The sequence below is a fragment of the Sander lucioperca genome, chromosome 2, assembly GCF_008315115.2.
Source record: "Sander lucioperca isolate FBNREF2018 chromosome 2, SLUC_FBN_1.2, whole genome shotgun sequence".
NCBI classification, from domain to species: domain Eukaryota; kingdom Metazoa; phylum Chordata; class Actinopteri; order Perciformes; family Percidae; genus Sander; species Sander lucioperca.
Genome location: NC_050174.1, coordinates 31,031,158 through 31,044,351, shown reverse-complemented (window position 1 = coordinate 31,044,351; position 13,194 = coordinate 31,031,158). Strand labels below are relative to the sequence as shown.

Genomic DNA, 13,194 nt, shown 5'->3' with positions numbered 1-13,194 from the left:
TCACATCTTTCTCAACTCAGTGATGCCTGAACCTGCCTCAGTATTTGGGTTGGGAGGGTTGGTTGTGGTGAACGCTTGTACAAGACCACCTAGGGGAAATATTCTGCCTTTAAAAACAATGACAGAGAGTGAGATAAATACTGCAATAACAGAACCTGAAGGCATCCCTGGTTCATGCTACCACAACAGCCATGAGGCAGGGCTGTGGTGCTTCAGTTTGGGCTCAGTTTCCAGACCACATGTCCGACATGTTTGGCTTGTCTCGGCCTCTTGTTCATTATTTTGACTCGCACTTGTTCTTGTCTCAGTCATTCATTCAGCCGTTTGACTTTTCCTGCCTATTTTTTCTCATCTTGATGCACACGCTCAGTGGTGGAATGTAACTAAGTAAATTTACCCAAGTACTGTACTACGTTTTGACAGCTTTAGTTACTACTTACTTTGGAAATTAAGATTTTTGTACACAAAACACATGGTTTATAAAATACGATATTTTATTATAAATGAAACTACCCAACAATATATAGGCCTACAAGTACAGCTGAAATGATTAGCCGATTAAACACTTAAACACACTGACAAAACTGTTTTGATTGTTTCCAGTTTCTAAAATGTGAGGATTTTTCTGCATTGAGTACTTTTACTTTTAAGTACATTTCCCTGATGATACTTACATACTTTTTATTGACTGATACTTTGCTGTGCTTCTATTTAGACTTGACACCTCTCAGTCCTCTTCTTGTCTCCGACTCCACTTTACCTGGGCCTGCAACTGATTTGTACTCGGCTAACATGGTCTTGAATCAACTGAAAGAAAATGAATCAACAACAATTTTGATAATCAAATAATAATTTAAGTCAGTTGTCAAGAATAAATTCCAAGAATGTAATCACTGTAATAATAAAATAATAAAAATTGATATCTAGTCAGATTTGAGACTAGCTGGCAGTCTACTCAGGTGTCCCACAACTTCAAAGTGCCATTTAGCGGCTTCATGAATCACTCTTAATTAGAGCAATATCTCATCACTGCATATTTTCCTGAACGTTTAGTAATAAAAACATTGAGCCAAACACATAGCTACTTTGTTTTAATGTCTTCAAGGTGTGGCTGGTTAGCTTGCCAGATGGATGTGGTTCCTCTGGTAATGAGACTGTTGTTCCATGTTGACAGGCAGTGTTAATCAGATGTTCCCTCGATTGTTTAAATGAAAGTAGGCCTAAAAACACATTGACAGCTCTATAACAAAGAAATATCTTAAAATACCACAAAGTAGCTTACGGGAATTCTGGTGTACAGATAATGAGAATCCCCAACACAACAGGTATTGTCAGCCACACTAACAATGGTACCACATTCTGTTAATAGAAAATATATAACTTAAGGGAAAAAAGATTCCATCCTGTTAGCATGTGCTATTTTCATTATGTCTAAATCAGTGGTAGAATAAGTACACAGATAATTTACTTAGTAAAAGTAGCAATGCTACAGTGTAAAAATACTCTGTTTCAAGAAAAGGTCCAGTATTAAAAAATATTTACAATAATATATTTGAGATGGAGTGGAGTGAAGTAGAAGTATAAAGTAGCATAAAATGGAAATACTAAAGTAGAGTACAAGTAACTCAAGTGCAGTACTTGAGTAAAAGTGCTTTATTATTTATTTAAAAAGTTTGATGTCGATTGATATGATGTATAGCGTGAATTAAAAATGAACGCTTTAATTGCAAAATATTATAGGGAGTTTTGAAAGTCAAAACAATCTCAGCACTTGGTCGTGTAAAAGTTAAAAAAATAACTTTCTCAAACCCCTGAGCTGAGGTGGATAACTTTGATTCCTGCAAGTAAAGAGGTGGGAGATGTGAGTGTTTGAATGGGTTTATCACCCAATATTATTCCTGGGTTTTATTTAATTAATTCTTATTATGGTCCTCCACATGAAATATATTCCAAATAAGCATTTTCCTAAAAGGCATTGTCCCATTAGGGTAAGCCTCACAGCTGCTGCAAGTCTCTTTTCTGGAGAAAAACACAGTGGAACAACAAGTTTTTCTTGGTTATACGCTATGCTGTTGAGAGATGAGCTCCCGCCGTGCAGATCAAAGTGTCTTTGTCTTGGCAAACGCTCGAGAACTTCACCTTGACAGTTACACTATGTGTCAATCAAACTCAGCCAGGGCATATCATGAAGTAAATGCATGTCAGCTTAAAGGAGCCACACCAAAACAAAATGTCCTTCCAGTATGGAACACTCAGAAAAAGGAAACAGGAACAGTGAGACATACAGAACAGCTTCACATTTGACAACATAAAGATGTTATTAACATTAGCTGAATCATTTTTTACTGGATTTTCTTTAAAATCTCAACCACAAATCATTTGCCATCTATTGAATCAGTAATCTGAATGGTTGTTTTATCACAACAGGGTAAAATGTACTTTCAATATGAGTTAATCTCAGAGGAAACTGGCCTCAACGCAAGTAACCAGAAAATAGATTTTCGAGACCTTCCAGGAACCATCTGACTTTTGAACTAAAAAACTAAAAACTAAAGTCCCTTAATAATTTATTTTGAGCTGTCAACTCTTTATCTGGTGAACCCACTGGTTTGTAGAAGCAGAGTAGGAATTTACGGCACAATGACCCTGAAGGCCACAAGCCGAAAGGCGTTGTTCCGTTGACTAAAAGTGAGTTTTACCTCTTTGAACCTACTTGCTTGGCCAGAAGCTCCATTTGTTAATTTCTCACCTCTCATTAGAATAAGCATTGCTTAGTCAGACAACATTAAGCCTTGTCTGCCCTATGCACTGAGACTATACAAATAAATCAGTACTGAACCGACCTAGTGGACAGTACAGAGAAAACTGAATTTCACAGTGAATGAAAGTGTGAAAAACGGCGCTGTGATTCCTCAACCTTTACTTTCAATATAGCTCGTATTAATTAGTTTTAAAAAAAAGTTGAGATTTTAGAAATGCACATTTTTTTAGTCTGCTACACAGGAACTGGACATCAATAAATGATAACTCTTGTGACAAGGTTATGTTTTGCTGAGCGTTTAGTGGCCTGAGAATGAGAAGGGCCTCAAAACCAGCATCCACCATGACACACCAGAGAAATGTCAACCTGTACAGTAGTCAATGTGCCTTAACAGCGCGCCTTTTGAAATGTTTAGATAATTCTACCACATGATAACTGCTGCCATGAGGGATTACTAGGATCAACAAATGTTGTGACCTACACTATAATCCATCCTGTCAGACTATATGTTTCTGGCCTCATCTGTGCACACAAGCAGGGTGTGTCACCCTCACCAGGGTGGCATGACCCTAGATGACAGGGAACCCAGCTGGATGACAGGCAGACCGTTTGCAGGCTCCAGGTGCCTCAGTGAGCGGCCACCAACTGCCAACCACGCAACATCAAACATAAGCAAAAAAAGTAGACAAAACGAAGGCACAGACAAAACAAGAGCCAGACAAAATGAAAACAAAGACCACTGTTGCCCATACCCTGGCACACCACTGTGTTTTTTCGGTCTTTGTGTTGCCAGCCACAGGCTGAGAACAGTCACTGATAGAGCATCAGCATTCTCTCACTTGGCAGCTTAAGCTTTCAAAGGCAGCAGATTGAGAACAGGCACCGCCAGAAGGTGAGGCACCACGTGGCGATTGTGGTTTCACAATGGATGAGACAGAGCATTCGTGTCTGAAAGCTCCCTGGTATCCCTGCAGGGAGAAACCATCTCCACTGAGCAGGCATGTTTTCATGACACTGGATGCCTGGCTCACAGCAAACCTCATCTCTTTTTCTTACATTACAGGTCTCCGGATAACTTTAAATGCCCAAACAGAAAGAGGAGCGTTCATGTAAGACAGTATTTGAAACGGGCGACGCTCTCAGCCATTAGAAATGGGCCACATGTCGCAAGGATGAGTTCCACGCTGCACAGTACTGGATCCGAGATAAAAACAAGGCTGAACCAGCACATGGCAAATCCATCTGGATCAAAAAATGTCCTAATTTCAGCTAAATGGACATTTGTCTGAAATAGGTCAGTCAAAAGTCTAATGGGATACACACAAGCTCCTATACACATAAACACGCAAGCCATTCAAACTGCAGGCTTTAGTCAAGCATGCTACTCAGACAGGATAATGGTGGGATAGCTAGAGGGGCTGGGAGGCTCTTGAGGCCTGTTGGTGCCTACTGCAGTGAAAAGTCACAACATCTTTAAGTCTCAGCTAGTGTTGTTTTCGTCAACGAAAATTATGACTAAATATCGTCGTCAACGAACCTTTATCAGGTGATGAATACGAGACGAGATGCAACGTAAATGCTGGTCATGTGACGATGACTATAATTAAATGTATAATGCAATATTGTTGACGAATAAAAACAAGACTAAATGTGGTTTACAAAATAAAAACTATGCTAAAATGTCTCTTCATTTTTGTTGACCAAAACGAGACGAGTTTAGTCACGTTATTATTATTCGGGTTGCACTGTGCAGACCATAGACTGTATATATTGTCTATGGTGCAGACGCAGGCGACGTTACTTCCTCAAGCCCTGTCGCGGCATTATTTAATTTAGAAGATGCAGCGGTGAGTTAGAGCAGTGGTTCCCAACCTGGGGTCCGGGGACCCCTAAGGGGGGCGGCAAAGATCACAGGGGGGGCGCAAGTCTTTATCTGGTTTGAGGTTGAGGTAAAAAAAAAATATTTGCACATGTTAAACAAATTATGATAATACACTAGAATATATAATGTATACAAAAGTTGGTATAAAAACTATATATTTTTGTTCTCGCTTCAAATTGTAGGCAGGCTACTTAGTAGGCCAAACCTCCGGGACCTCTTAACCTGGGACCCTTGCTGTCATCAGGTCAGCTGTTAGCTGCTAGCTGATAGCTGCTAGCTGCTAGCTGCTATCATCCCGCCACAGCATCACTATTTTATGAATGAAACATGGCGGAGAAACGTAAAAGTGCTGATAACTCCTCTGTATCAAAAAAGAAAGTAAGGCTATATCTCGAGAATTACCTCCACTTCGGTTTCGGGGGGGGCTCAGCTTTTCTTAGACATAAGTGGGGGGGGGCGCCAAGGAAAAAAGGTTGGGAACCACTGAGTTAGAGAGTGAGATGAGCGTAAACGACAACAAACAAAATTAAGTCTGACACAGAGAAAGGGACCGTGGGCGGCCGGTGCGTCTTTGGGAGAAAACGGCATTTGGAAAAACTTTCATTACATAGAAGTGGAAAAGAAAATGGAATGTGTTGAAGATGGGGAGAAATGCGGTCACAAAATCACAGGAAAAAACACCACGAACCTTAAGAGACATCTCAAGCCATTCCATAATGAAATTGAGGTAAGTCAAGACATTAACGTAACGTTACTTTCTATTTTAGAAAGCTAATGCCAACTCATGAGGCTGTGGTTAATGTGTCTCATTTTAACATTAGCTGCAGACGTTAGCCACTGGAGCTGAAAACGACTGAGACAAACGAGTGTGTGTGTGTGTGTTTGTGTGTGTGTGTTTGTTTGTTTGTTTGTTTGTGTGAGAGAGTGTGTAGGTTCTTAGTTCCTACCTCACTGACTCCGTGTGTACTAAGCATCCCTTATTGGCCAACATTTTGGTTTAGTCTATACTACTAGACTGGATTAAATAGAATTGCATTACTAAAAAGAGACTAAAATACAATTTTCATTGACTAAAACTAGACTAATGTCATCAATTTTCGTCGACTAAAACTAGACTAAAATAGTCATGGATAATTCTGACTAAAATAAGACTAAAATGCTCAGACTTTTAGTCGACTGAAACTTGACTAGACTAAAAAGAGTATGAACGTGACTAAAACTAATAAAAACTAAAATTAAAACAGGCCGCCAAAAACAACACTAGTCTCAGCTTTGCCCCTCCGCTGTCTGTCTACTACTGTCCACCAGTTTTAGGCTTTTATCTGTTGTGGCAAGGATTTCAAAAGTAGAGTATTGTAACTATATTCCTACCAAAAATATTAAAACAACACTAGAGAACTTTTCCCGCTTCGATCCCCCTACAGGTTGGAAGCGGTATTGTCCCATTATGTCTCATTCGAACTACAGATCCGCTACCTGATCTGGCAAACTTGCTTAGTGCGGTTACAGCCGGTAGAGAGCCGCAAAGCGAATGCAGAAGTGCGGTTCACCCTGTTACGAGTTGATGAACCACTGAAACGATTTTGGAAACATTATTTTAAGTTACAAAAAGTTCTCTAGTGTTGCTTTAAGGAATGCAAGGGCCAGGCAGAGATATAAGAGAGGTATAAAAAAAGATGTGTTTGGAAAATAAATAGAACTGAAGATAGATAAAGAAGGTGGACGACTGTTAACCTCAGAGAAAAATTGAGAAAAAGTAGGGTAGTGAGATTTATTACATAAGAAAAGGGGAATGTAATTCATGATTGAAGAGGTAAATTAAATATTTATTTTAGTTGAACTAAATATTTGAGTTCTGCTTGGCTATATTTCAGCTGCCTTTATCTTTCACATTGTGTTCATTCACCATATTCTTTTCGTTACTAAAACCATGCAATAACACTTCTGACCTAATCCGCCTTGCAAAGTGAAGAACACATGGAAAATGTTGAAATAACATTAAGTTGTCTTGGAAATGTCAGCACGTGTGGCAGTTAAAAAAACATAACCAAGCAAATCGCTATATCTGAACCTCCTCTGCAGGAATTCTAATCTTTGGCATCAACAACCGTGTAGGTTGATCCACCTGAGTCAGTTTTCAACAGCAGTGATTAAAAAGGTGGAGGGAAGGAAAGTAATGGGATTAAAGACAGACAGCTCTTTGTAAATGTGTGCCAAACCGGTAGAGAAGACACAGAAGCACAAAATCTACCAATTTAAACAGACACATCACACACATTCATCTAGGAATTACTGGACAGGGACACTCACACCCACATGTGCACAAAATATACAAATATATCCACAAACAGGTAGATGCACATAATCACACGCATCAAAAAAAAAAACGTGCCAAAACAAGCTACGAAGCCAAAGGGGAAACGTATGAGCACTCACACAGAAACGCACACACAAAAATACACACATACATACACAGGAGCAATGATTGACAGCTCGCATTAAAGTAAAGGCAGGCCTGGGCATGGCAGGAGGAGGGGTGACGGGAGGCAATTAGAGGCATTTTTTAGATGATAATAGCTGTGTTCAAGCCATACAGTCTATAAAAGCTATTCTAAGCAGGCGAGCAGATGAGCATAGCAATGAAAATGGCTGGTCCGTATGCCCATGATATGGCCCAAAGGGCATGGAAGGGCAGAGAAGAGAGAGAGACAGAAAGACAGATAAAGGAGTGGCAATAATCTCTTACTCTGGCATGTAGGGATGTCGCAGTATCTCCAGTAGATCCCGTCTTCATGATCTGCGATGTAGCACCACGGCTGCACGTCCCCATCAGGATTCCTGCAGACATACGTACATGTAGAGGGGTAAAAGTTAGACCATGTCCACACGAAGTTGGTTAAATCTGATCATGTATGTTTTTGTCTCCATTTAGGCTGCAGGTTTCAAATCAGCAGTTTGTTCAAGACCCAAACATTGAACTTTTTAAAATCTTTCTCCAAAGTGGATAAATCCAAAAACACCTACATGGATTTTAGTGCAAGGCAGGAGACTTTCTATCGTCTCTGTGATTACTCAATTTCAACGTAACCAAACACACAATACAGGTGTTAAACTGTATTTATGTTGATTTGTCATACAATTTTGTGATTAGAGCTGCAACGAATAGTTGATTAATTGATTGGATGATGGATAATTGGATGGAATTATTAGCAGCTATTTTCATGATCAAATAATAATTTTAAGCAAAAAAAATCTGCTGGCTCGAGCCTCTCAAATGTGAGGACGTGATGTTTTTCTTTGTCATATATGATGGTAAACTGTGTTGTATCTTGGTAAAAATGTATCATGCGACAGTTTATAGTTAATAGATTAATCGAGAAACCAATTGACAGAGTAACTATTTGTGATTATCTACACATCTTAGTGAAGCAGTGAAAGAACGGCTGTTTTTAAGCCCCAATCAAATCTCTCTTTTTTGCTTGTTCAGCTGTCTGACAACAGTTATAATAAATATGTGAAAATGGAAACAACAAACTCATAAAATAGGCTGTATTAAACATTTACATCATGATAGCAGGTTTTAGCAGGTGTGATTTTGCACACCAAAATGTAACAAGAACAATATTTAACAATTTTTATATTGTTTTGTGGTTTCAAAGTGGGCAGAGATCTTTACAAAAATGACTAGTGTGGATGCACATCATTTTTAAATTGCATTTTCATATTTATCTGTCTCCATATGGAAGCAGCGACGTTGGGGACAAACAGTAAAGGAAGACAGAGAAGGTAGAAAAAGGTAAAGGGAGAGAAGGAAGGGAAGAAGGATGATGGCAGAGATATGAGGGCAAAACAACAATGCAAAGATCAACTGACAACCCAACTGCAGAGGGCTAAATACTCAATAATGTTTCCGTAGGAGATTATCTTGGCTGTGTCAATCATTCCCAGTAGCCCCTCTTGGCGCTTGTTAGTTTAGCCTTTTCCTCTGCGCTCTGGAGGCTTGACCATGCATGTCAGTCAAGGGCCAGACCAATGGGTCTTTGATGGGTGGAGATGGTTGGAGGTCGGGGGGAAGGTTCTTTGTTCCAGGGCCAGACACAGACATGAAAAAGGAATGGGTGGTGAGGCAACGCTTTTGTCTGCGGCCTCTTTTAACCCATCATAATACGGCTGACAGGCCCCTTGGTGCTTCTGCTTTTCAGTTTTACTGACAAAAGCAATAAGAAGTGGGATTGAAGATGCAAATGTCTGAAAAGCGTTGTGCACTCCATATCTCCAGGGTAATCATGCGACTTTGTACATCATGACCCTTGTGGCAACTTCTAAATTGCTGATGAATTATATCAAAGCAGCCAGTATGCAGAGGGCGCTCATCTGTGTGCTGTTTCAGCTCTATATCACAATTAGTGTGAACTGTAAAAATACACACCCTGTAGACTAAAAAAGCCATCTAAGATGACATTGCTATTTTTTTTCAGACTTGACTACGGTATAATTACCAGAGACCTTTTCTCTTCTCTTTTGACACACCTCATTGTAGTATCTTGAAAAAGCCCTGTGGCGCTGCACTCTCCCGTTTCGCCTTTTCTGAACAAAGTTGTGAAGGGCGTTTCCATTTCTTTTCTTCTCCTATCAAAAACACTATCCTGAGTTTCCTCCTCTCTTTTCACACTCAGAATGAGGCATTGACAAAGATGTCGTTGTAAAGACTTTTTTGGATTGAACTCAAGTTTAAGTGCCTAAAAGCTTTTCACTCGTGCGCACAACCTATCGTCAATGGGAATGTGTGAAGAAAGAGCTTATGTAGTCACATTTTCTTCATTCTTTATTCTACCATTCTGGCATCAAAAAAAGCCCAGAACTTATCTCAACCTGAAATGTTGCCATGTTCATAGGAATCCAGCCTTGTTTTCCAGTAAATTTCAATGGGCCCAGATCGGTTTGTTGCTCCACCCAGATTGGAGGCAGACACCTGTTTGTTTAGCCTGAGGCTACTGCTGAAATGAAAAGAGCAAAAACTGGGTCCAACCATCAAAAACATTGGATTATATACCCTTTCTCTATTTCTCTCTCCCCTTCTCTTTTTCATGCCTGTCAATGTGTAATAGCCCTATTTGAAATAAGACTCCCAAAAGCTCATCTATAGCCACTTATGTAATTTACTGCACTTTGAATCACCCCCTAAGGAGACAGACATGAATTACAACCATTAGCATTAAAAAAAACATCCTCAGTAGACCACCCATCCAATGTCTGACCCACCGGCATCTTTGATCAGTAAATGACGTGGTGTGCCCCTCCAAGCTCTCTCTCCTAGTCCCCAAATAGTTTTGTAATCCTTCTCTTTAACACACACACCTGCACACACCCTTTTCACAGAAGCATGGGAACATCATCCACAGGGCTAAGGTGAACAGGCCAGTCCACATGACAGAGAAACATAATCAATCCTGCCCTGAGGTGACTGTGTGTGTGACTGTATGTGTGCATGTGTGTGTGTGTGTGTGTGTGTGTGTGTGTGTGTGTGTGTGTGTGTGTGTGTGTGGGGAGTGAGGGTGGAAAGCAGACAGTGTCAGATTAGCCGAGGTGCCACAGTGCAGATAAGAGCAGACCTCGATGGACGGAAATCATTCGTTTAACCCGGCAGCACAGAAAAATACTTTGGTCCTTGCGGTGACACAAGTTGCTGTGTGTGTGTGTGTGTGTGTGTGTGTGTGTGTGTGTGTGTGTGTGTTTTAAGGGGGAGGAGGGGGCTCGCATTCACATCCATGTGCGTCAGAGATGTCCCGCTTGGCTCTGAGTAGAAGAGCTTGTTGAAACACTCCCATACCCAGAGGTAGATCACAGAAGATGTTTGGACACTTAATTGGCACAATTACGCTGATTGACTCATTTTGCTCGGAGTGAACCACATATTTTGGGAACAGAGCCAATTTTAGCCACATTGCTTTTTTGCTTCACAGGCTGTATAATCCTGCACTTGAAAGCAATAGTGGCTTACATCTGAACACAGAGAAAAAAACAGTTGTTCTTAGCTGGCTGCTGTTCAAAAGGTTTCCTTTAATAACTATTTTCCATGTACCTGAATTAGAAAATTTATGATCACCTTTAAAAAGCCTGGCACTGTGAAACTACATATAAAAATCTCAAAATCATTTACATCAAACTATTGTATGTGTGCAAATGCTGGGAATAACATGCTTCTAGCTGTTTTTCACGAGCTAAACATTAAGTAAGATTTTAGAGGGACCTTTAAACTAGTAGACATGTAAAAAATATATTTATTACTAATTTTGCAGTATTGGAGATAGGAGAAATGTTGATTAGAAAGTGGTGGTGAAAGGCTTGTCTGGATTGGGATTTGAGGTCAGCAGCAGATCAGAGTCTGGCAATTTACAGCCTGAGAGAAGACTCTTTAATTGACTTGGATGATTTAGCATGCAAACTGCTGCCTGCTGCTGTGCTGCATGAATGCATGTATTGAAGAAGAGGGCTTGTTGGTTGTCGGCCGATATGTATAGTCTACTGTACTGTCTGTTGTTCTTCTCTCACGGTCCACTTGTGCTAAATATGAGGTTGTTATGTCACAGTGTGATGTGTGACTGGTAAACACATCGCTATATGTTTCTTGACTTTAAAGGATCAATACACCTAAATTACAAAAGGAACTTTTTCTCACCTACCTCTGTTGGTATCTAGCCATGCTTGGTTTTATTTGCCCAGAATTTAAAATATCTGTTTCTGAAATTTCTGCCTCTACCACAATACAATGGAGATGAATGGAATTTAATTTGAAGGGCTTACAGCATTGAGAAATTATCCCACTTTGGATAATCTCCAGACTTCACTGTCAACAGTTCTCTTTTTTTCTATTTCTTCAGCAGAAACTAGGCCCAGCTGGTTCAATCATCGAAAACTGCCAGAAAATATGTGGTTCTTTAAGAAAGAGTAGAAGGTACAACCCTGTATATATAAAGAAAACGTAAGAGGTAGATGTGAACTACAACTTCCAAGCTTCATTTTTAGCAAGAAACATCCAATAACAGAGCTTAATATTTGGCTACGTAACAGCGGATGAAGGCTAAAGATTCCGCTGTTGAGAAAACTGACTCTGGATCAATTCTGGATTAACTCAGCAACTGTTCTGCCCTGTTTTGTTCACAAATTCTACAAACAACAAATTCCACAGCAGCTGAGGCTCATGGGTATTTTAGTATTTATTGGTTTATATCTATATAATCCCTAAATTATTAGGGAGCCTTGTGATTCTATGTTCAGTAACACTACAGCTACAACTCTATTAGCTGGAGACAGAAATGTCAGAAAGTGATATCTCAACACCTGGGCAAATAAAACCTAAACCTAAAATATCTGTATGACTAAAAACGAAGTTCGAAAACATGTTTGTTAATAGTTTGGGTGAACTGGCCCTTTCAAAGACAAATGAATATACATATAAGGGCTACGTTATATGACATGAAATTGGTTCCTACTCTGATTCTGAGATATCCATAATGTTGATTGCTGATGCTTTAGCGCCACACATTACATCTTCTCGTGGGACACTTCTATTAACTTCCTCACTTTAACAAAGCAGTGCACTGGGATTGTAATATTGTCATACAAACGGTGGACAACTTGGCTGCAGTTTGCCTGACCTCAGATTTGCACCTGACATCATGGAGATTCAATTACAATCAACTTGGGGAACACTATTCACTCTGGCATTTCCATTATCTCATCTATGTAAGGGAAAAGCATTAGAAGCCATAGTGGACACTCATAAATTTTACAGTACACACACACACACACACACACACACACACACACACACTGCATATAAACAGCCAGGAAATGGCTGGCAAAGCTATTCAAACACCCACTGAACCGTCATGGACTTCACACCCTCATACTAATACACCGGGGGGAGAGTCTAATATCAGCCTGTAGGAACAGTAGATTGGAAGGAACAATAAATGAAAAATAGATCAGGACTTCCATATTAGATCTATATTCTTAGGAATGTTGTAAAGTATTCAGAGAAGGTCAAAGGAAAAAAAAGTGTAAAATTGCCAAATGCTTGCAAAGTAACGTCCAAGCTCAATATCTTAACTTAAGAGTGGATCATTCACTTCCACTCTATGATATGAAATTAATTCTGAATCGAACCATGCTGAGTGTGTGAATCAAGTGGTGTGATATTCCCTGTTGAAATGATTCTTGCTAAGTCTCAGCTTAGACACGAGCGCTGTTGTCCTTTTCCTGAGACTTCGGGCTTCTTTTTTTTTTTTTGCAGGGGAACAATGTGACATTTCCTCTCGGCACAGTTTCTCCCCCTTTTCACAGTTTTGTTTTTTATACCAGGCTATAAAGATGAAATGTGGGGGCTGTTAGGGCTCTTTCTCCAGCACCACTGTGGTGCTCTCTCGACTAAATCACCACCGGGAAAACGCCAGTGATGGGACAAGAAGTGAGTTTGTAATCCTCTACTTCTCAACATCTGATACATGCTTAAAGCCGTGCGTTAAAGCTAAGACATGCAATGATTCCC

General features: G+C 39.9%; 1 protein-coding gene across 2 annotated transcripts in view; it reads right to left on the bottom strand.

Annotated features, from left to right (window-relative positions):
* The window catches only part of kremen1 (kringle containing transmembrane protein 1), a 63,171-nt gene that overhangs the window by 27,443 nt on the left and 22,534 nt on the right, over positions 1–13,194 (bottom strand). For both annotated transcript variants that reach the window (XM_031305664.2, XM_031305665.2), the window contains exon 3: positions 7,390–7,481. In XM_031305664.2, coding sequence (XP_031161524.1) covers positions 7,390–7,481 — 92 coding nt within the window. The remainder of the gene's footprint in view (positions 1–7,389; positions 7,482–13,194) is intronic.